The sequence below is a fragment of the Dreissena polymorpha genome, chromosome 3, assembly GCF_020536995.1.
Source record: "Dreissena polymorpha isolate Duluth1 chromosome 3, UMN_Dpol_1.0, whole genome shotgun sequence".
Classification (NCBI taxonomy): domain Eukaryota; kingdom Metazoa; phylum Mollusca; class Bivalvia; order Myida; family Dreissenidae; genus Dreissena; species Dreissena polymorpha.
The window spans coordinates 18011731-18036285 of NC_068357.1; the positions used below are offsets into that span (position 1 = coordinate 18011731).

The window sequence follows — 24555 nt, forward strand, 5'->3', positions numbered from 1 at the left end:
TGGACAGGGGTGAGATTTTTCCATTTCTATCGGTAGGGATAAGATTTCTCCATGCCTATGGACAGGGGTAAGATTTCTCAATGTCTATGGACAGGCATTGGATTTCTCAAGGTCTGTTGACAGGGGTGATATGTCTCCATTTCTATGGACAGGGGTGAGATTTCTCCATGTTTATGGACAAGGGTTAGATTTCTCCATTTTTATTGACAGGGGTGAGAGTTGTCCATGCCTATACACAGGGGTGAGATTTTTCCATGTCTAAGGACAGGGGTGAGATTTTTCCATGTCTATGGACAAGGGTTAGATTCTCACATCTCTATGGACAGAGGTGTGACATTACTCCATGTCTTTTGACAGGGATACGATTTCTACAAGTGTTAATACACTGTCATGATATGGAATACTGAAATACTGTTGAAAACAGCAAAAAAAGCTACAAATCACTTGTCAATGCAGAACTAGTTTAACATATAGTTCTTAAGTTTAGAGGGATCTATTTGTAAAGGAAGAGTTTAATAGGGGAACCCTGTGATAGGGTTCGGGTATTTTCTTTCCCTTAGGCAATTCCTTAATTACAACACTTCATTATATTATAATTTGAAGGATTTGTTTTTTATTCAGGGCTTTTTAGACTTTTCTTCATTGCCATGGAGGACAAGATATCAGATCCAGCCCTTCTTTAAGCGTATAATATCAAATTGGAAAAAGTTTTCAGAAAAAAAACTATTAGTTTTTTGTCTGAATTTTAGATACAAAAATATGCAAAAATAACAGGTGTCTGAACATTTAGAGGCAAAAGAAACTTGTGTTAAAAAATTTGAGACACTCTAAAATATTGCATTGACGATCGTATACAGTTATGCAATGTACATACTGTCAATTGTTTAAACGAATAACAGCGCATGCTTGTATAATACCACACCCTATAGTTTAAATTAGGTTATATATGTTTTACTTAAAGCGGATGGGTGAAACCATTGTCTTTTACTGTTCTACATAATTATCTACCCAATAATGCAAATGCAATGGTCCATTGCCCTTAGGCATTTGTCTGCCAGGTTTATGAGCTTAATGCCGTTGTAAAAACGCATGAAAAGGAGAAATGTCACCAGATAAGCACAACAGGGCAGAATTCTTGTAAAATAGTGTTGTAAAACAAACGGTCCGAAAATTTAGAGTCATTAATTTTGGGCACAAGCCTGAATGTCCGAAAATTTAGAGTGAATAAAAATAATTATTTTGGCTAAAAACAGGGGTGTCTGAAAATTTAGAGTGTCCGAAAACTTTGAGAAATTCCGGTATTAGTTTAAATATCAATCAAAAGTTGTTCTGGGAAAATAGGACGTAAAGCATGTGTGAAAAGTGTCATCTGTTGTCTGCACAGGCTAATCTCAGATTAAACTTCCTGCTGTATCGTATTTTTCGTTTAAATAAAGTCTCAAAGTAGCAAAAACGCAATTATGTCAAAAATTGTCGTCCCTGATAATCTGGGATGACACTTTACCCACATGCATTAAGCCCAGTTTTCTCAGAGCAAGGCTTGATGCTATTTCCTACTCAGGGCTCTGCTGACGTGTCTGTTCCTGCCACTGTTGACAAGTACTTAGAGGCCCTACTGGCTTTCACAGGACACCCCAGTCAGGTTAGCTGTTGTCTGTTTTCCACTCCTGTACTTTTTTTTAATTCACACTGTTTTTGATTTTTACTTTTCAAAATGCACCCCTTTTTATTTGGCTTTTGGGAGCATCATTATAGTTGTTATGTGCAGCTGTCTGTCTTTTCATCTCTGGCTATTCAATATTGTATAGACCTTTTTTCTTTTTTTGTTTAACAATTAAAAGAACATATTAGTTATTGTAGTGCAATCTAGACTTTGAAGTATTGTTACAAAATGTTGAACATGTATGTTTTTTACATTTTTTGAACATAAAAAATGAACCCATAGCTTTCCAACAAACCAATACGACTGACTGCCTCTCCTTCTACTGATTTTCTTTTTTTGAGTGTAAGGATTGCTTGAATAATTGATCCTTAACTTTAGTGTAATGCTTTTTGCTTGACAAATAGTTCAAAACTTTAAGTGAAAGGATTGCTGGACAAATAGTTCCTAACTTTGAGTGTAAGGATTTTTGCTTGACAAATAGTTCCTAACTTTTAAAAACGTTTACAGGGGAATTCAAATTACCTTTTAATGTTAGCTTTAAAAGCCGTTTCAACTTAGAAGTCAATCTTTGTTAATATACAATGTACGTTTTAAAACATCATCAGATTTGGATTTTAATAACAAGTAGTATGTTACTTCTATTTATTTATGAATATTTGGAATAGAAACAAATTTGAAAATGATAAAGAATATAACTTAAATGAACTTGATATCTCTGTTTACACTTTAAACATAATCGTCTACATTGTAATTAGCAACCTGAACTGGTATCATTTGGAGAATCTTTGACCTGGATTCGCAGGTATTTGTTTGACCCGACGATTCATGTTTTTTCGGGAACCTGCTTGAATTTAGAAACCCAAAGATCAATAACACTTGTGCTTGTAGCTGTTGAGCAGCTATGCATTCCACCTGTGGACAGCGTTCCTGCGACATGAACGGATGTCAAAGGATGAAACACTATATACTAAACTGCCTCATTTGGTTGAAGTCTCGTCAAAACAGCTGAAAAAGGCAAGAATTTTGAAGTGTTAAGAACACCTGGATTAACCATGGTAAAAGTTTGTGCACAAATTTATGTAACTGTCATCAAGCATTAATCAGGTCTTCACACTGATATGGTGTTGAAATTGAGAAAAAGTAAAATTAAGGATTGTTGTCCTTCTTCTAAAGAGTCAAGTGCATGGGCCCATTTCCAGTGTATAAATGACATATATTAGAGCCTTGGCCTGGGAAAACAGGGCTTAAAGAATTTGCCTTTTGGAGAGACTTTCTTCAAACGATAATTTCAATAGAATCGGAGATTGTTGTCCCTGATTTGCCTGTGTGCAGGCTAATCTGGGACGACATTTTTAGCGCAGATGCATTAAGCCCATTTTCCCAGAGCAGGTTTCATTTTTACTTCTTATGCATTTATTTTATACACATGTAGTTTAACTTCTAAAATATTGCTAATTTGTGCCAGGTGGGGTATCCCAGTCAGCAGAACTCTCCTAGTTGTGAATACGCACGGCTGGACTTTGAACACGATGAAGAGTTTGCCTCCTTCTTTTCAAGTATTTGCCATTGTATTATTTAAAAAAAATACAAGAAATTCAACTCTGTCTTTCTTTAAAAAATTTAGACTGACAGTGTCTCAATATCTTGATACCCTTAGAAGCCATGATTTTTATGGAGCTGTAAAGAAATGAGCCTCACTTTGGGAAAACTGGGCTTAATGCATGTGCAAAAACTGTTGTCCCAGATAAGCCTGTGCCGTCTGCAAGGTTAATCAGGGGGGACACTGTCTGCTTTTGTGGTAGTTTTTTGTTTAAAGGGATGGCACTGTCTGCTTTTGTGGTAGTTTTTTGTTACAAGGGATGGCACTGTCTGCTTTTGTGGTAGTTTTTTGTTTAAAGTGATGGCACTGTCTGCTTTTGTGGTAGTTTTTTGTTACAAGGGATGGCACTGTCTGCTTTTGTGGTAGTTTTTTGTTACAAGTGATGGCACTGTCTGCTTTTGTGGTAGTTTTTTGTTACAAGGGATGGCACTGTCTGCTTTTGTGGTAGTTTTTTGTTACAAGGGATGGCACTGTCTGCTTTTGTGGTAGTTTTTTGTTACAAGGGATGGCACTGTCTGCTTTTGTGGTATTTTTTTGTTTAAAGGGAGTCTGTTCTTAGGTAAAATCCACTCTATTTGGAAAATGTTGTAACTTAACCTTACTAGCCTGGGACAACTCTTGCATTAAGCCCCATTTTCCCAGAGAAAGGCTCAATATGCTTGTCTGCAGCTCTTCAGACACATATTCACACATATATTTCATTTTTTTATTGCATACCATTTTTATAGTCGTGCTTTTCTTAGCAAATGTAATCATGGCAGATAATCATCCTCTTTTGATAAATGTACCACTGTTTCTTTCATAAAATTGACTTCAATATTAGTTGCCACCTACTGTGTTTGGATAATTTAATTGCATATTTCAAAAGTACATACTATAATGCCATGTTTAACAGAGTATCGTGCCGAGATTGCTGATACCATTCGACAGTTGACCATGGTGACACAGAAGTTCACATTTTCATTTGTCTCTCAGTGGTTGCGTACCATCATAGCCAAGCCTGTTGACACTGGGGAAGGTGAGTGAAAGAAGCTGTGAATAGTTTAAATGAGTCGTGTTCTGAGAAAACTGTGCATAATGCATGTGCGTAAAGTATCGTCCCAGATTAGCCTGTGCAGTCTGCACAGGCTAATAAGGGACGACACTTTATGCCTAAATTGGATTTTTGCTAAGAAGAGACTTCATTAAAACGAAAACTGTCATTAAAGGGGAAAGTGTCGTCCCTGATTAGCCTGTGTGGACTGCACAGGCTAATCTGGGAGGACACTTTACACACAGGCATTATGCCCAGTTTTCTCAGAACGTGACTCAAATGTATCAGTTTCAAAGAATTTCCATATTAGTAACTGCCCCCACCATGTTGCAATCAATATGGGCTGTGCCATGGGAAAATAGGGTTTCATGCATGTGTGTTAAGTGTCCTAACTTTACAACACTTTCTGCCTTAACTGGATTAAAAAAAAAAAAAGAGTTCCTTTAAAGGGATCTTTTCACGTTTTGGTAAATTGACAAAATTGAAAAAAAGTTGTTTCAGATTCGCAAATTTTCGTTTTAGTTATGATATTTGAGAGGAAACAGGAATACTGAACATTTACCATGGTCTAATATAGCCATTATATGCATCTTTTGACGATTTAAAAACCTGAAAATTGTAAAGCGTTGCAACGCGAAACGATTGAATAATTTGGAGAGTTCTGTTGTTGTCGTTTAATTTTGTGAAACTACGAAGATCGCTTATATAAAGTTTAAAATACGTCACCAAACTATAATTGGAAGGATGGCCGAGCGGTCCAATTGGTTTTTACTCCAGGATTCCAGGGGTCACTGGTTGGAGCCCTGCTGCGGGCTACTTTTTTTCCCTTTTTTAGCTCGACTATTATATTTGAAATATATATAGTGGAGCTATCCTACTCACGTTGGCGTTTCACGTTAGCGTGCAAATGTTAAAGTTTTCGTACTACCCCCAATTATTTTCATTGTCCCTTGGCATATTGCTTTCATATTTTGCATACTTGTTTACCAACATGACCCCAACCTATAAACAAGAGCAGACAACTCTATCAAGCATTTTGTCATAATTATTGCTCTTTTATACTTAGAATATGCATATTATTGATAAATCTATGTTAAAGTTTGCGTACTACCCCAAATATTTCCTATATCCTTTAACATATTGCTTTTATATGTTGCATACTTGTTTACCAACATGACCCCAACCTATAAACAAGAGCAGACCACTGTATCAAGCATTTTTACATAATTATGGCCCCTTTTACACTTAGATAATTGAACATTTTGCTTAAATTGCCATAACTTCTTTATTTATGATCACATTTTATTATTACTTTGACAAAACAACACATACATGTACCTGAATACCACAATGGATTCCACCCAAACAATACCCCACGCCCCTACCCAGAATCCCTCCCCCCCCAACCTCCCCCCGCCCCCAATTTTTTTTTATAAAAACATCATCTAATAAAATACCACACCCCACATTATACCCCCCCTCTCACCCCCCCTCCCCTACCTCCCCAAAAATTTTTTTTCTTTATTTTTGAAAGATCGTCTAATAAATGACCACACCCCACATTATACCCCCCCCCCCCCCCCAAAAAAAAAGAATTATTTTTTTTTCCTTTTTTCATTTTTGAAAGATCGTCTCATAAATTATTGAATATGAACAATTTTCCCATGATGGCTTACGTTATAATGTCAAGCACTCGAATAGTCGAGCGCGCTGTCCTCTGACAGCTCTTGTTTTAATTTTATTCTTGATTTTTTACTGGAGCTTTTTAGATCCAATGTTTACATTTATCAATATAAAGCATTTAATGAAAAACTTTAAAACATGCCAAAATCTGTGAAAAGGCCCCTTTAAAGGAAAAATATCACTTGTCACTAAAGGCACATTCTTTAAGCTTTCCCAGTGCAAGGCTTATTAGACGTAATTTTTTGGATAAATAGTTTGACAGATTTATTTCAAGGTTCCATCTTCTAGATACAGTCTTATGTTTTATTGTCCAAGCCATTACCAGAATTAAGGTTCATTTAAAGTAACATAAATACTCAAAATCAAAGAATATTTTGCAAAATATTTTGTTTAAAAAAAGTTAACCCATATTTTTTGTGGCACAATTTATTCCATTGTAATTTCCCGAAACAATATCTATTTGTATGACACACGAACACTAACATGGTACTTAAACATGTGTTGAATGTATAGTCCCACAAAAGCAAAAAAGAGCATTTTGTATCTTGTTACATCTATGTTACCAGACCACATCTAGCATTGAAATTTTGGCTATCGCTATAACGAACATTTATTATCCCCCGCCATAGGTGGAGGGATATTGTTTTGGCGTTGTCTTTCCGTCCTTCCGTCTTTCCGTCCGTCCGGCACTTTTGTGTCTCGAGCCATATCTTGGAAGTGCTTTGGCGGATTTCATTGAAACTTGTAATGAGTATGTATATGGATAAGAGGATGATGCACGCCAAATGGCATTGTACACCATTGGATAATGACGGAGTAATGGCTCTTTTTATATTGAAAAAATGCTGCTTTTTTTTTTGTCCGGAGCCATATCTTGGAAGTGCTTAGACGGATTTCATTGAAACTTGGTAGGAGTATATATATGGAAAAGAGGATGATGCACGTTGGTGTTGCCCATCTGTCCAGACAACTTTTTGTGTCCAGAAGTGTATTGGCGGGGGATATCAATTCAACGAATTTGCTTGTTTTTTATGTGTTACCGTTTTTTTCGAAATATTGAATGCAGTATTCATTGGTTTTGAGTGTTTATGGGCTTTTAAGAGATTTAACCACGAAGAACTATAATGAAATGACTAAACAATTTTACAATTTCAAACTTTTTCTAATCTTAAAATATTGACTAATAAGTATGCTTAAAACGCTTTTTTTAACCAGGTTTTCCGAAGGAAAAAACTGGTTATTAGATTGGCGAATGCGGGCGGGCTGGCTGGCGGGCTGGCGGAATAAGCTTGTCCGGGCCATAACTATGTCGTTCATTGTCAGATTTTAAAATCATTTGGCACATTTGTTCACCATCATTGGACGGTGTGTCGCGCGAAATAATTACGTCGATATCTCCAAGGTCAAGGTCACACTTTGAGTTCAAAGGTCAAAAATGGCCATAAATGAGCTTGTCCTGGCCATAACTATGTCATTCATTGTGAGATTTTAAAATCATTTGGCACATTTGTTCACCATCATGGGACGGTGTGTCCCACGAAAGAATCACGTCAATATCTCCAATGTCAAGGTCGCCACGACTAAAAATAGATTTAAAAAAAAAAAAAAACTTACAAAGGGGGTTAATTTTTTTTGGTCATTTCAAAAGTTCAGTTTGAGTTTTCTCCCTTTATCAGATTTTTTTTTCACAATGAAAACCTGGTTTTGTGACAATTTTGTCCCTTGTTCTATAATTTTTTTACCTAAAATTATATGCTTGAAATGACTAATTCACATTTTAACAAAATTGCAATTTGCACAAAAATTAACATAGATTAAAAAAAATGTATGCATTACATTTAAACAAGCAAAGTAATGGTTCTTACTTAGAAAATTGAATAAAATATTGAATGGTTTATGTAACATAGATAAAAATATAAAGCTTTAATAACGCTTTTCATCCATTATTTTAGAATAATGTGTATTTCTTACATAGCATTTAGAATACACTGTTTATTACAAAAGCCAGAAAGATGCAGTTGCAAGGCTTACAATTTTAATCCTTAAGGTCCCAGATTCGAATCTTGGGGAAGGTAAATAAATTGTATTCACCTTTTTTTCTTGCTATGATATATCCTATCATTATAATTGTACTAGGCTTATCAAATTATTTTTGTTCAGTAAATACATGTAATGACCTTCTCCATAAAAAACTAAAGGTCTTTGAACATGTAACTTAAGAGTGCGCTTAATTTTTGGGATCAGCTATGGACCAGTAATGCTTTCAGGAGAGATTTCTCCTTTCAGGAGGTGTCTCCTTTCAGGTGATTTTTCCTTTAGGCTGCTTCCTCTTTTCAGGTGCTTTCCCCTTTCAGTTGATATCAACTTTCATGTTTTTTCTAACAGGTGATTTTCTCCTTTCAGCTGATATCTTCTTTCATGTTTTTCGCCTTCCAGGTGATTTTTCCTTTCACCTGATATCTCCTTTCAGGTATTTCTCCTTTCAGGTGATTTCCTTTTCCAGCTGATATCTCATTTCAGGTATTTCTTCTTTCATGTGATTTCTCTCACGGTTTTCAGACCCGTCTGCTGCGAACTGCAACCTGAGTTCACCATCGTTCCTAGAGTGGGACTCTTTGACGATGTTTGTCGAGGGCGTCATGTCGCGCCTTAGCCTCGACGATGAGAACCAGGTTCACGAGGGGGTTGACCTGCTCAACCTCGTACTGGCCTTTGAGACCCAGGTGAGAGCCCTGGTATTCTCGAACCCATTTATAGACTAAAGAATAAAGAATTGACTTAAAATCACGACAGATATGTGCAGCGTTTGTATATGTACAGGCTTCTTATGCTAGTTATGTCATTTGTAAAATATTCTACTTGAAGAATGATGTAGATAGAGGTGGCTAATTATTGGCTTAAAATTGAAGCAATTCTTGAACATTCCAATTCATAGAATATTCTTAGAACTAAGTCTAAGAAATTTTTGGTGAATTGTTTTGGCCCTGGGCCTTTGTGGGGTGTTTTATTGTTGTTTAAACATCAAACTGATGTGAGAAGTCATGATTTGCTTGTTTCTTCATTAAAAATGAGTTTGACTTTTCATCATTAACAGATGATTTATGATTCAGACCTTTTTAGTAGGGATGCAACAGGTTACACAAAAAACATTAACCTTTGACCTTTTAACATTTTAGCAGTCCACACAGGCTAATCAGGGATGACACTTTCCGTGGAAACTGGATTTTTGCTAAGAAGAGATTTTCTTAAATCGAAAAAATCATAAAAGCGGAAAGTGCAGTCCCTAATTAGCCTGTGCAGACTGCATTGGTTTTAACAACACTATCAATACATAGTGAACAATAATCCTTTGAGCCTCATTCTGGGCAACTTCTCTTATTGCATGTGGGTAAAATGTTGTTCAAGATTAGCAATCAGCATAGGCTAATCTGGGATGATACTTTGCGCTTTATGGATTTTTTCGTTTAAAGGGAGTCTCTTCTTACTAGAAATCTAGTTAAGATGGAAAGTGTTGTCCCTGATTAGCCTGTGCAGTCTGCACATGCTAATCTGGGGCCACTCTTTCAGCACATGCATTAAGCCCAATTTCTTAGAAGAAGGCAATTTTGAAATACTGTTGTTCATTTTCAGGACCCGTTGATTCTGTCATGCAGCCTTTCTTGCCTATCGTCTCTGTTCATATTCCTGAAATATACGCCAGGGGTTCTGCCAACTGTCTTGAAGAAGGTACATGTAATACGGATGTGACTATGTATGTAATAAATCTATGTATGTGGAGTCTGCACAGGCTAATAAGGGACAACGCTTTCAGCTTGATTTCCACTAAATAGAGATTTCCTTTAAACAAAAAATACTGTAAAAGGAAAAAGTGTTGTCCAAGATTAGCCTGTATAGACTGCACAGGCTAAGCTGAGACACTTTCGGCACATACATTAAGCCCTGTGCTCTGTTGTGCCCTTTTGTATAATTGTTGACAAACAAACAGAATTAAACACATGTTTTGTGTTAAGCATATTTTATTTAATATCTTTCTTGGTAATACTTGATTACATAATACTTTAGTTCTTGGATTACACACATTTTTAGGTGCAATCTGATATTTTTATGATGTCACACATTTGTTTTCAATTTCTTCATTTGGGAATGAACAGACAAAAAAAATCAAATGAACAATTTACAAACCAGTGTTTCTCACCGGTATTCCTTTTAAATGTCTTTAGGTTGATATTCAGTTCTTTTCTTTATATGACAGGCCTTTTTCTGGTCATTTTGGGAAATATGCCATTTTGTGATTTTGATTTTTTTATCTCGAAAAGTCAACTTATTTGTAAAAAATAATTTAATGTAACTCTATATGACTCTTTATAATATTTCAATTATAAGAACAAAATCATATAAATTATAGTTGTATTCTTCGTAAGATGTAATTGAATTAAATTGAGATATAATAATCATAAGACAATCATTAAAAAAATATATATATATGCTATTTCATTGAAATCAACAAAACAAAATATTCTCTATTTATTTATATGTAAATAAAACACCCCATATTTTATTTTTCAGATATTTGCAGCAGTTATCTTCAACCTGCCTGGTCAGACAAAGAGCACACGAAGCAAAGCTGTGAAAAATGTCCGCCAGCATGCCTGCTCTGTTCTGGTCAAGATCTGTAAAGACTATCAGACACTCATGTTTGTAAGTATGCACTGAACTCAAGATGTGTAAAGACTATTATTCATGCAAGTTTATCATGAGGTATAAAGCTAAATTCTGATATTTTACTCAAGCTTTGCCTTTCTGCTTGTTAAAGTCATATTTGTACAGTTTGTCAACCAGTTCCAGATAATCAGCAGTTCCGATTAATTTGTATTTAATTTTCCATAATGCCCCAATAAAAACAAAATGATAAGTGTCTAAGGTATACAGTAGGTAAAAGAATAAATTAACAACGTTTTAGCAAGAAAGCGTTTGTATGATGCTTACAGGGGGGGATAAATGCAGCAAAAAGTTAAATAGAACTGATTGAATGAGTTATGTTTTGAAATGTGCATTTGGATATAAAAGTCTTTATTATTTTCAAATAAACTTTTTGCTGATTGAAAACAAATGCCATGACAATGTTTTGAAATACTAATTATGTAAGTTGAATGAATTTTAATAATTTACCGAAGGATGAACTTTTATTGGCTATATTTGACATAAAAATGCATATGCCGTCTAGCCTAACCTGTTATCATACAAAATAAATTTTACCCCTTTATTTTTACATATTCTCACATTGACACTAAATCTCAAAAGAAATTATTGTGGTCAGAAGAATTAACGTTTTTGGTCAGGTGATTCTAAACTGGTTGACTGACTGTATCTGGAATTTCTTGAAAACAAAGTTTGCCTATCATTTTGACGTGACATGTAGCAGAAGTTACAGTATGAAATTGATGTTTTTGGTATTTGAATATTTGAATGTAAAGAGGATGCAAAAGTTTATTCCATGTCCATAATAAATGAGTCTCCATTTGGGAAAACTGGTATTTATGCACGAGCGCGAAGTGTTTCCCATACTAGCCTGTGTAGTTGGCACTGGGTATCAGGGCAACACTATCCACCTTAACTGGATTTTCGTTCAGAAAAGACCATCTTTAAAACAAAAATGCTCTAAAAGGGGGCAGCACAGGCTAATCTGGGATGACACATTACGCACATGCATTAAGCCCCTTTTTCCCATGTCTCCCTGTGTTACAGCCGGTGTTTAAGGACCTGTGTGGCTGCATGCAGGCTATCATACAGGACCAGGACCAGCTCTCTCAGATGGAGGAATGCATTCTCACTGAGGCTCTCATACTCGTCAGGTAGCTTTTGTTTAACCCTTTACCTCTATATACATATATGACTCTTTTGTAGTTCTTTAGAAAGTTATATTTAATGTAAGACCTTTCTTACTATATTCAAGTTTTAAAGGCTTCATATCCAACCCTTAGTTACTGATGAGCAGCAAAGAGCATAAAAACCTGAACAGACTGCGAGTTACTCGCAGGCTGTTCTGGTTTTATGCTGTTTGCACATTTTCACTTTTCTTCTGAGTGGGAAAGGGTAACTGTTTGATCCAAATTTTCCACAAAGTCCTACTTTTTTATGATCCTTATCGTATAATAAACCTGTATTTTATTAAACCTGTTACTCAGTACTTACCATTGCTTTTGTAAGTCATAACTTCCCTGGCTTAAATTATAGCAGATAATTTTGTTTTACCCTATCCCGCTCATATAGGCTTTTTGATGCTTAGTTTGTAGCATGGAAAAACTAATAAAATTAAATACCTTTTTTACTAGATTCAAGTTTTCAAGGCTTGATTTCAAACTTTAAAATACTGATGAGCAGCAAAAAGCATTAAACCTGAACAGACCTACCAGTTACCCTGTTATTTGCAGGCTGTTCTGGTTTAATGTTTGTTGCATATAACCGTTTTCAATTTGCTTTTGAGCGGGAAAAGGTCACTGTTTGCTCAAAATTTTCAACCGATGCCTTTGATATAATAAAAATGCATTTTTTTTAAACATTCTGTTATTGTAGCAGACTGTCTGTTTATTCCTATATCTAAGACTTTTTTTCTGTACAGTGTATTTGGGCAAAGTTTGGTCATCTGTTTACCTTCATGAATCATTGCTTTAATTTTGTGTTTACAATAATGTGATAATTATCCTTTGGACATATTAAGCTGCCACTAATCTTAATTCTAGACTGTATAAAAACATTTTGTTGAATATATTGGTGTCTCACGGAGTTCAATACATTTGTAGGAACCAGAATTCAAATGACCAATCCCTTGAAATTGTTATTGGTCAAATGAATCTTTCAATTATGAAACTACTGAAGTCCGGAGTTTCAATTATGCATATTGGTTAAATGCTGAGAAACTGTTGTTTGTATACTATTCCAACAGCACCAAATTTATGAAATGAAGTATATTTTTAAATTCAGCTTCTTTGCAACGTGTGCATCAAAATGATGCAAGGCTGATAATTTGCTGGAGTCAAAGTGATGCAAAAGCAAAATGCTTGCATCATAAAACAGGATTTACTTTTTATGCCCCCCTTCGAAGAAGAGGGGGTATATTGCTTTGCACATGTCGGTTGGTCTGTCGGATCGTCCACGAGGTGTTTTCCAGATGATAACTCAAGAACGCTTAGGCCTATGATCATGAAACTTCATAGGTACATTGATCATGACTTGCAGATGACCCCTATTGATTTTGAGGTCACTAGGTCAAAGGTCAAGGTCACCGTGACTCGAAATAGTAAAATGGTTTCCGGATGATAACTCAAGAACGCTTATGCCTAGGATCATGAAACTTGATAGGTAGATTGATCATGACTTGCAGATGACCCCTATTGATTTTCAGGTCACTAGATCAAAGGTCAAGATCACGGTGACCCGAAATAGTAAAAAAGTTTCCGGATGTTAACTCAAGAACACTTAGGCCTAGGTTCATGAAACTTCATAGGTAGCTTGATAATGACTGGCAGATGACCCCTATTGATTTTCAGGTCACTAGGTCTAAGGTCAAGGTCACGGTGACCCGAAATAGTAATTTTTTTTACGGATGATAACTCAAGAATGCTTATGCCTAGGATCATGAAACTTCATAGGTACATTGATCATGACTCGCAGATAACCCCTATTGATTTTCAGGTCACTAGTTATTAAAAAAAGCTGGTGTCAGTACAAGCACTGACCATAAAATATGCAAAAATTCTCCCATGGAAAACACTGTTATGTTATAATTTCACAATACCAAGTATAAATATAGGAACAATTTGCATCATACATATAAGCTTATATATTTAATTTAAAAATATAAAAAAATAGGCTCATTTTGAAACTTATTATTTCTCTAAAAATATTGTTGTTTTACCTGTTTGCTCTGAAACTACAAAGCCCAAATGTGTATTATTTGTTACTTAACATGGTATTGTGGTTCTCTACAATGTTGGTTTAAAAAATACCCAAGGAGTCAAAACAGCCATGCCCGGTGGTTCAATAAGTCATAATTAAAACTTTTATCATATTACTTTATGCAGCGTTTGGGGGAATTCGCAACTGTCCTGCCAAGCTTTAGTTGAAAAGTCTTACTATGCCAGCTCTACAGTTGACGTGTGTTTGATGTTGTCTGTAACTTCATACTATGCCAGCAATACAGTTAATGTGTGTTTGATGTTTTCTTTAACCTCTTACTATGCCAGCAATACAGTTGATGTGTGTTTGATGTTGTCTGTAACCTCTTACTATGCCAGCAATACAGTTGATGTGTGTTTGATGTTTTCTGTAACCTCTTGCTATGCCAGCAATACAGTTGATGTGTGTTTGATGTTTTCTGTAACCTCTTACTATGCCAGCAATACAGTTGATGTGTGTTTGATGATTTCTGTAACCTCTTACTATGCCAGCAATACAGTTGATGTGTGTTTGATGTTTTCTGTAACCTCTTACTATGCCAGCAATACAGTTGATGTGTGTTTGATGTTTTCTGTAACCTCTTACTATGCCAGCAATACAGTTGATGTGTGTTTGATGATTTCTGTAACCTCTTACTATGCCAGCAATACAGTTGATGTGTGTTTGATGTTTTCTGTAACCTCTTACTATGCCAGCAATACAGTTGATGTGTGTTTGATATTATCTGTAACCTCTTACTATGCCAACAATACAGTTGAAATGTGCTTGATGTTTTCAGTAACCAACATGAAGACTTTGCTAAACAGTCTGCCTTCCTGGCTGAGAAATTGAAACCAGTCCAGCGGTTCTGGTCCTCAGAGGAATTTAGACAGTAAGTGGGAAAATGGGGCTTAATTCATGTGCGTAAAGTGTCATCCTTGATTAGCCTTTGCAGTCTCCACATGCTAATCAGGAACAACACTTTCCGCTTTTATGAAATTTTTTGTTTAGTCTTGTCTAAAATATAATCTTGTTTGGGCGGTAAGTGTTGTTACCTGATTATCTGGGAAGATTCTTTAGGAACATGCATTAAGCCCAGTTGTCTAAGAGCACGTCTCATATTTATGATTACGTTGCCCTTCAAAGAAGTAGTGGGTTATTGCTTTGTACCTGTCTGTTGGTTGGTAGGATTGCTTGTCTGTCACACTTTCATCCCTGCATGATATCTAGAGAAGGCTTAAATCTACATTCATGCAATTGTTCTTTAAACAACTCTTGTTTTGAAGTAATTTTTAGTCACCATTTTAAATTTGAAATAAAATGTAATTTGATACATTTATATTTAATCAAGTCATAAGCCTTTACACTTTTTTGAAGCATATATTGCAAGTCTTGCCAAATTACAATTACTTGATCTTAGCAAGCTTTTCTGGAAATAGACATTAATAAGAGCATCATTCTGGAAAAACAGGATTTCAGGGTTTTTTTTCCACTTTTTGGGAAGATAGCCCATGGCTTTGGAATTGGGAATTTTATCGGCATTTTCATGAAATTGGGAAAATAAATTCATTAGCCTTTTTTTCCACACGAAAAGTCCACTGATTAGGGAAATACTAAATTTGATAAAACCCTTTATAATCATTCAAATTAAAAGAACAAAATCATATAATACTTTGTTAGATGTAATTGAATTAAAATTGAGATAAAATACACATTAGACATCTTTAAAAAAAAAAAAAAAAAAAAATTTTTTTTTTTTTTTTGGGAAATTGGGAATTTTTTTGCCACATTTTGGGAAAAAAGTATACTTTTTGGGATTGGGAACATAGCCGAATTTCGGCTATAAAATCGGGCCAAAAAAACCCTGAATTTAATGCATCTGTGTAATGGGTCATCCAGGAATAGACTGTGTAATGGGTCATACAGGAATAGTCTGTGTAATGGGTCATCCAGGAATAGCCTGTGTAATGGGTCATCCAGAAATAGACTGTGTAATGGGTCATCCAGGAATAGCCTGTGTAATGGGTCATCCAGGAATAGCATGTGTAATGGGTCATCCAGGAATAGACTGTGTAATGGGTCATCCAGGAATAGTCTGTGTAATGGGTCATCCAGGAATAGCCTGTGTAATGGGTCATCCAGGAATAGCCTGTGTAATGGGTCATCCAGGAATAGCCTGTGTAATGGGTCATCCAGGAATAGCCTGTGTAATGGGTCATCCAGGAATTGCCTGTGTAATGGGTCATCCAGGAATAGCCTGTGTAATGGGTCATCCAGGAATAGCCTGTGTAATGGGTCATCCAGGAATAGCCTGTGTAATGGGTCATCCAGGAATAGCCTGTGTAATCAGGGGGGACACTTTACACTTTTATGGTCTTTTGCTTTTAAAGAAAGTTTCTTCTAAACAAAAAGCAAGTCTAGGCGGACTGCACAGGCTAATTGGGACGACACTTTGCACATATGCATTTTGCCTTGTTGTACCAAAGTGGGGCTCATTTCCATTTGTTTCCCAGAGCCTTCATGTACCCGGACAAGTTGATGCACTTCATTGGTCTGGACCAGGCCCCTGTGGAACCTAGCTCCGAGGACACCTGTGGAATCAATAGATCTCATGTATGTATTCTGGTAGAATAGTAACCTAAGAAGGTTATCTTAAACATTTAATGTGCATTTTGGGATAGCCCCAAAATAAAATCTGTTTGTTTTTCCTTCCCGACCCGGGAAGAAAGGGCTGGTTAGGTAGGTGGGATTTGTTTTGCATTTAAATGTTTGACTCAATATTAAACTTTTAAGATCAAACAGCAATGGCAGAGTACTTTATTCAATGCTTTAATTATAATTATAATACAGACTAGATTTTAAATGGACTCAATTGTTAAATATATAACTAAATATTTCTGACTTTTCAGAATAAATGTATTTCTATACTTTTCATGAGTGAACTAGAAATCTGACTGTAATATTATTTAATGTCTTTTATATTTAGTAACTTTGATATTGACAAAATAGTGCTCACTTGCATGATTTTTTTACAGTGAGGATTGTGATGATGATATGCATATTAATGCATTAAATTAAATGCCTAACAATTGTTATGCCTCCGGTAGGGTGACATATAGCAGATGAACTGTCTGTCAGTCAGTATGTGTGTATGTCAGTATGTCAGTCTGTCCGTCCGTCCGAAAAATTTAATGGCCATTACCTTTTTCAATATTGAAGATAGCAACTTGATATTTGGCATGCATGTGCATCTTACGGAGATGCACATTTTGAGTGGTGAAAGGTGAAGGTCAAGGTCATCCTTCAAGGTCAAATGTCTAATATATGGCGCCTGTCCGTCCGTCCAAAAACTTTAACATTGGCCATAACTTTTTCACTATTGAAGATAGCAACTTAATATTTGGCATGCATGTGTATCTCATTGAGCTGAACATTTTGAGTGGTGAAAGGTGAAGGTCAATGTCATCCTTTAAGGTCAAATGTCAAATATATGGCGTCTGTCCGTCCAAAAACTTTAACATTGGCCATAATTTTTTCAATATTGAAGATAGCAACTTGATATTTGGCATGCATGTGCATCTCACGGAGCTGCACATTTTGAGTTGTGAAAGGTCAAGGTCATCCTTCAAGGTCAAATGTCTAATATATGGCGTCTGTCCGTCCGTCCAAAAACTTTAACATGGGCCATAACTTTTTCACTATTGAAGATAGCAACTTGATATTTGGCATGCATGTGTATCTCATGGAGTTGAACATTTTGAGTGGTGAAAGGTGAAGGTCAAGGTCATTCTTCAAGGTCAAATATATGGTGTCTGTCCGTCGGATTACTTTAACATTGGCCATAACTTTTTCAATATTTAAGATAGCAACTTGATATTTAGCATGCATGTGTATCTCATAAAGCTGCACATTTTGAGTGGTGGAATTTCAAGGTCAAGGTCATCCTTCAAGGTCAAAGGTCAAAAAAAAAAATCAAAAAAAAATTCAAAGCGGCATTCTCATGAAGCTGCACATTTTGAGTGGTGGAAGTTCAAGGTCAGGGTCATCCTTCAAGGTCAAAGGTCAACATTTTTTTTAAAAAGAGGCATTCTCATGAAGCTGCACATTTTGAGTGGTGGAAGTTCAAGGTCAAGGTCATCCTTCAAGGTCAAAGGTCAAAAAAAAAAATATAATATTTTCAAAGCGGCCCCATAGGGGGCATTGTGTTTCTGACGAACACATCTCTTGTTGTAGATATCATATCTCCAATAGTAGTTAATTTTAAGTAGGATTCCTTGCATTATACAAATAATGTGGATGTACATGTGTATTATATACAAGTATGGGACATTGTACATGTGCACATTTCTAGTTTGTCATTGGGTTACAGATCAGTTACTGTACTCACATGATCCTGGCTGTCATCAAAAGAAGCACATGGCCAAAGGATTCTGAGGTAAGAAAGTGATGCTCGAATATCACTCAAGTATACCACTGCAAGCCAGATGTGGCTATCAGCATTTTGTGTTAAGGAACATTGTTGCATATCGCTATAGAACAGTACCATCAATGTTTTGAAGTGGCTTTACCAGCAATTAAAGCTTTAAGCTTATTTCCCTGTGTTGCACTCAGAGAATTTATCTTACAGGTAGTTGTATTAATTGTATGTAGAATTAAGTTTCCTAAAGATTGCATGGCATTTGATCCTTTCATTACAACTTTTTACTTGCAAATTTATAGAACAAAATAAGACATTTTTAGTTGTTAAATATTTACTCTATAAGTTTTGTATTCTTGTATGAAATGCTGAGGGTAGGCTGTTGTGTTGGAGTGCATGCACCATTTTATGCCTGTTATGCGAAAATGGGCCTTATGCCATATGCGGCCAGCATAGCTTCAAACCAGCTTGTGCATCCCCAAAGTCTGGTCAGGAGCTTCTGTCTCTGCTTTAAAGTCACTCAAGATTTCGTGGTCTTTTTAGTGGAAAGGGCCAGACTAGTATGGAGCTACACTTTCTACTTATGGCATGAGACCAATTTTTGGATGACACAGCTCATTTTCATAAGTGTCATATCAGTGTTTCATTCCTCTATTTTAGAAAGCCAGCATGGGTGGGTTTGTATTTCACAAGCTGGAATCTGGAGAATATGTCATGAAAAATCCTGCAACGCGGCAAATCCATGGACTGCTGGGCAATGTTTTGTACCTTCTTAAGTAAGCAACTCAACTCAAGACAATGTATTGTACCTTCTCAAGTAAGCAACTCAACTCAAGACAATGTTTTGTACCTTCTCAAGTAAGCAACTCAACTCAAGACAATGTTTTGTACCTTCTCAAGTAAGCAACTCAACTCAAGACAATGTTTTGTACCTTCTCAAATAAGCAAGTCAACTCAAGGCAATGTTTTGTACCTTCTTAAGTAAGCAAGTCAACTCAAGGCAATGTTTTGTACCTTCTTAAGTAAGCAAGTCAACTCAAGGCAATGTTTTGTACCTTATCAAATAAGCAAGTCAACTCAAGGCAATGTTTTGTACCTTCTTAAGTAAGCAATTCAACTCCTCAAGGCCATTTTTTTTTACCTACTCAAGTAAACAAGTTATGTCTTTAATATTGGCAATTACAAGATTACAAGAACACATAGCAAATACATTTTTTTTACAGAAATAAGCAATGCTCTAGGAAAACAGGGCTTAATGCTTAAATGTAAAGTGTAGTCCTAAATTAGCCGGTGCCTTCCTCATATGCTAATCAGGGACATCACTTTCTGCTTTTTTGGAGGAAGTCTCTTCTAAACGAAAGTCAAGTTTAAATAGAACAACTCGTCCCTGATAAGCCTGTGTGGACTGCACAGGCTAATCTTGGACCACACTTTTTGCCCATGTATTAAGCCCTCCTTTTTTAGAGAAGAGCTGAAATATATTAAATTGTAAACAGATTTGACCAAAATTACCTCTTATGTTATAATACTGGTATGAATAAATCTTTTATAATGCAAACAGTGTTAACAGTCTAAATACTCAATTTGGTGTGACCAAATTACAATTACAGAATTTCAAACAAGCACCCCTACCTCATTGAAGTTGTGCCTGTAGAGATTATTGCTATACTACTCGGGAATAATTGTAACTGCCACAAACTTTCAATATGAAATTATTTCAGACTGGAATTTTCTTATATTTGTTGGGCAAATATTGACATTTTGCTGGGAATTATGGGCTTGAAAGTCTTGATAATATTCCTTGTTTATACACACATGTTCTGTACTCGTGAGCTCTCTATAACAGATATATGAACACAGGCTCTATACTTGGGAGCTCTTCTATTACAGATATATGAACACAGGTTCTGTACTCATGAGCTCTTCTATTACAGATATATGAACACAGGCTGTGTACTTCAGAGCTCTTCTATTACAGATATATGAACACAGGCTCTATACTTTTGAGCTCTTCTAATACAGATATATGAACACAGGCTGTGCACTCGTGAGCTCTTGTAATACAGATATATGAACACAGGCTGTGTACTCGTGAGCTCTTCTATTACAGATATATGAACACAGGCTGTGTACTCGTGAGCTCTTCTATTACAGATATATGAACACAGGCTGTGTACTTGGGAGCTCTTCTATTACAGATATATGAACACAGGCTCTGTACTTGGTAGCTCATCTATTACAGATATATGAACACAGGCTCTGTACTTGGTAGCTCATCTATTACAGATATATGAACACAGGCTCTGTACTTGGTAGCTCATCTATTACAGATATATGAACACAGGCTCTGTACTTGGTAGCTCTTCTACTACAGATATATGAACACAGGCTGTGTACTAATGAGCTCTTCTATTACAGATATATGAACACAGGCTCTATACTTGGGAGCTCTTCTATTACAGATATATGAACACAGGCTGTGTACTTGTGAGATCTTCTATTACAGATATATGAGCGCAGTCTCTATACTTGTGAGCTCTTCTATTACAGATATATGAACACAGGCTCTATACGTAGGAGCTCTTTTATTACAGATATATGAACACAGGCTCTGTACTTGTAAGCTCTTCTATTACAGATATATGAACACAGGCTGTGTGCTCATGAGCTCTTCTATTACAGGTATATGAACACAAGCTCTATACTTGGGAGCTCTTCTATAACAGATATATGAACACAGGCTCTGTACTCTTGAGCTCTTCCATTACATATATATAAACACAGGCTCTGTACTTGTAAGCTCTTCTATTACAGATATATATACACAGGCTGTGTGCTCATGAGCTCTTCTACTACAGATATATGAACACAAGCTCTATACTTGGGAGCTCTTCTATTACAGATATATGAACACAGGCTGTGTACTTGTGAGCTCTTCTATTACAGATACATGTATATGAACACAGTCTCTATACTTGTGAGCTCTTCTATTACAGATATATGAACACAGGCTCTATACTTAGGAGCGTTTCTATTACAGATATATGAACACAGGCTCTGTACTTGTAAGCTCTTCTATTACAGATATATGAACACAGGCTTTGTGCTCATGAGCTCTTCTATTACAGATACATGAACACAAGCTCTATACTTGGGAGCTCTTCTATTACAGATATATGAACACAAGCTCTATATTTCTGAGCTCTTCTATTACAGATATATGAATACAGTCTCTTTACTTGTGAGCTCTTCTATTACAGATATATGAACACAGGCTCTATACTTGGGAGCTCTTCTATTACAGATATATGGACACAGGCTGTGTACTCTTGAGCTTTCTACTACAGATATATGAACACAGGCTCTGTACTTGTAAGCTCTTCTATTACAGATATATGAACACAGGCTTTGTGCTCATGAGCTCTTCTATTACAGATATATGAACATAAGCTCTATATTTGGGAGCTCTTCTATTACAGATATATGAACACAAGCTCTATATTTCTGAGCTCTTCTATTACAGATATATGAATACAGTCTCTTTACTCGTGAGCTCTTCTATTACAGATATATGAACACAGGCTGTGTGCTCATGAGCTCTTCTATAACAGATATATGAACACAAGCTCTATACTTGGGAGCTCTTCTATTACAGATATATGAACACAGGCTCTGTACTTGGGAGCTCTTCTATTACAGATATATGAACACAGGCTCTGTACTTGTGAGCTCTTCTATTACAGATATATGAACACATGCTGTGTACTCTTCAGCTCTTCTAGTACAGATATATGAACACATGCTGTGTACTCTTGAGCACTTCTATTACAGATATATGAACACAGGCTGTGTACTTGGGAGCTCTTCTATTACAGATATTTGAACACAGTCTCTATACTTGGGAGCTCTTCTATTACAGATATATGGACACAGGCTGTGTACTCTTGAGCTCTTCTATTACAGATATATGAACACAGGCCCTGTACTTGTGAGCTCTTCTATTACAGGTACTTAGTATATGAACACAGGCTCTGTACTTTTGAGCTCTTCTAATAAAGATATATGAACACAGGCTCTGTACTTTTGAGCTCTTCTATTACAAATATATGAACACAGGCTCTGTACTTGTGAGCTCTTCTACTACATATATATGAACACAGGCTCTGTACTTGGGAGCTCTTCTATTACAGATATATGAACACAGGCTCTGTACTTGGGAGCTCTTCCATTACAGATATATGAACACAGACTCTGTACTTTTGAGCTCTTCTATTACAGATATATGAACACAGACTCTGTACTTGTAAGCTCTTCTATTACAGATATATGAACACAGGCTTTTACTCGTGAGCTCTTCTTTTATAGATCCATGAACATGCTGTTTTGTGAGGAGAATCTGAAGCTACGGCATCCAGAGTTTGCCAAGGCCTACGATGTACTAGATAATGATATTCAGTCACTCATGGGTAAAGTACCTGAAGTTTTATCATAGGGGCCATTCCAAGAAAAAATGAAAGGGGGCATGGATTGAATGCCAATTCAAAAATGGGGTACCATTAACACTTTTTTAACTTAGATTGAAATAACACGATTTTATCCCTTTTCTCTGAATTTTGATACATCAGCATTCCATCCCTCCCTCATGTTTTTTCCTGAAAAAGCCCTGACAAAGTGTTCTAACTGAATCATTGCTGAAAGTATACTATTGTTTTAATGGCAAAATTGAACGTGAATTCTTGAAATTATTAATTGACTACCAGGACCTGGTTGCTCCAGACTTTAATGACCAGTAAAGCTTATGGTTAACTTAGCCCATTTATGCCTAGTGGACTCTCCCATTCTTCTAAATTGGATAAATTTATTTCCAAAATTAGGGATGTCTAGTATCCTTATTTCTATATTTAGAATATTTCTTTCAGAAATTCCTTTAAGCAAACAGGGCAGACCCTGATGAGATGCCGCATCATGCGGGGTCTCATCTGGGTCTACGCTGTTTGCCAAGGCCTTTTTTCTAGACGCTAGGCATAAACGAGTTAAGGTGCGCATAAAATAAATATGAATAGCAACATATTATTTCTGAAAGGCCTGTTTTCAGTTATGTTTAATTTCCAGTGAACATTTAGATGAGGTGGCTCTGGGAAAACGAGGCTTAATGCATGTGCGGAGTGCACAGACTAATCATGGATGACACTTTACGCTTTTAGGGATTTTTTTGTTCAAAGGAAGTGTTGTTTAGCAAAACAATCCAGTTTTGTCTAAAAGTGTTGTCCCTGATAAGCCTGTGCGAATGACACTTTACGCACATGCAATATGCCCCATTTTGCCAGAAGGAGGCTCATATCTTAACTTTCATTCTCCAACTAATTCCAGGAATACAGCCTCCCTGTGTGGACAACACTGGAAATGCTCTGTGTAAACATCCACTCCAACGAATGCAGCATTTCCTGACGGAGGGTTATGATATCTGGTAGGAGCTGATTTATTGAGCCGCATTCTGAGAAAACTGGGCATAATGCATGTGCGTAAAGTGTCGTCCCAGATTAGCCTGTGCAGTCTGCATAGGCTAATCAGGGACGACACTTTCCACTTTTATGATATTTTTTGTTTAAATGAAGTGTCTTCTTAGCAACAATCCACTTAAGGCGGAAAGTGTCGTCCCTGATTAGCCCGTGTGGACTGCACAGGCTAATCTGGGACGACACTTTACGCACATGCATTATGCCCAGTTTTCTCAGAACACGACTCTATTAAAGTTTGAGTCACGCTTTGGAAAAACTGGGCTTAATGCATTTTGCTTAAACTCGATTTTTACTATGAATAGACTTCCTTTAAACAAAAAATACCATCAAAGCAGATAGTTTCCTTCCTGATAAGTGTGTGTGGACTGCGCAGGCTAACTGGGATGACTCTTAACACAAATGCAATAAACCTAGTTTTTCCAGAACGAGGGTTATTTGAACTCACTCAGGACACGTTGATTTTGTTGTGGATGCCAAAAGTATCACAGATATTAGTCACTCTGTCATTGTTAGCAGAAAAATGAATGGGCATTATCTTATGGTGCCATATAAGATTTGATAAAAGTATATATCTTATTACAGCTGTGAGAAAAGGTTGGATTAAAGTGCATATTTTATTTGAGCAGGCATATTCAATTGTGTAATAGTGTATATCTTATTTCAGCTTTCATTAAAGATTGGATAAATATGAATATCTTATTTCTG

General features: G+C 36.2%; 1 protein-coding gene across 1 annotated transcript in view; it reads left to right on the plus strand.

The window, feature by feature from the left end:
* Positions 1-24555, plus strand: part of LOC127872065 (exportin-5-like) — an 84923-nt gene that overhangs the window by 32237 nt on the left and 28131 nt on the right. Inside the window, 14 exon segments of the mRNA XM_052415398.1 lie at positions 1562-1642; positions 2552-2677; positions 3129-3219; positions 4159-4281; positions 8539-8702; positions 9610-9705; positions 10546-10677; positions 11725-11831; positions 14714-14806; positions 16428-16527; positions 18284-18349; positions 18992-19107; positions 22697-22797; positions 23702-23798. Coding sequence (XP_052271358.1) covers positions 1562-1642; positions 2552-2677; positions 3129-3219; positions 4159-4281; positions 8539-8702; positions 9610-9705; positions 10546-10677; positions 11725-11831; positions 14714-14806; positions 16428-16527; positions 18284-18349; positions 18992-19107; positions 22697-22797; positions 23702-23798 — 1493 coding nt within the window.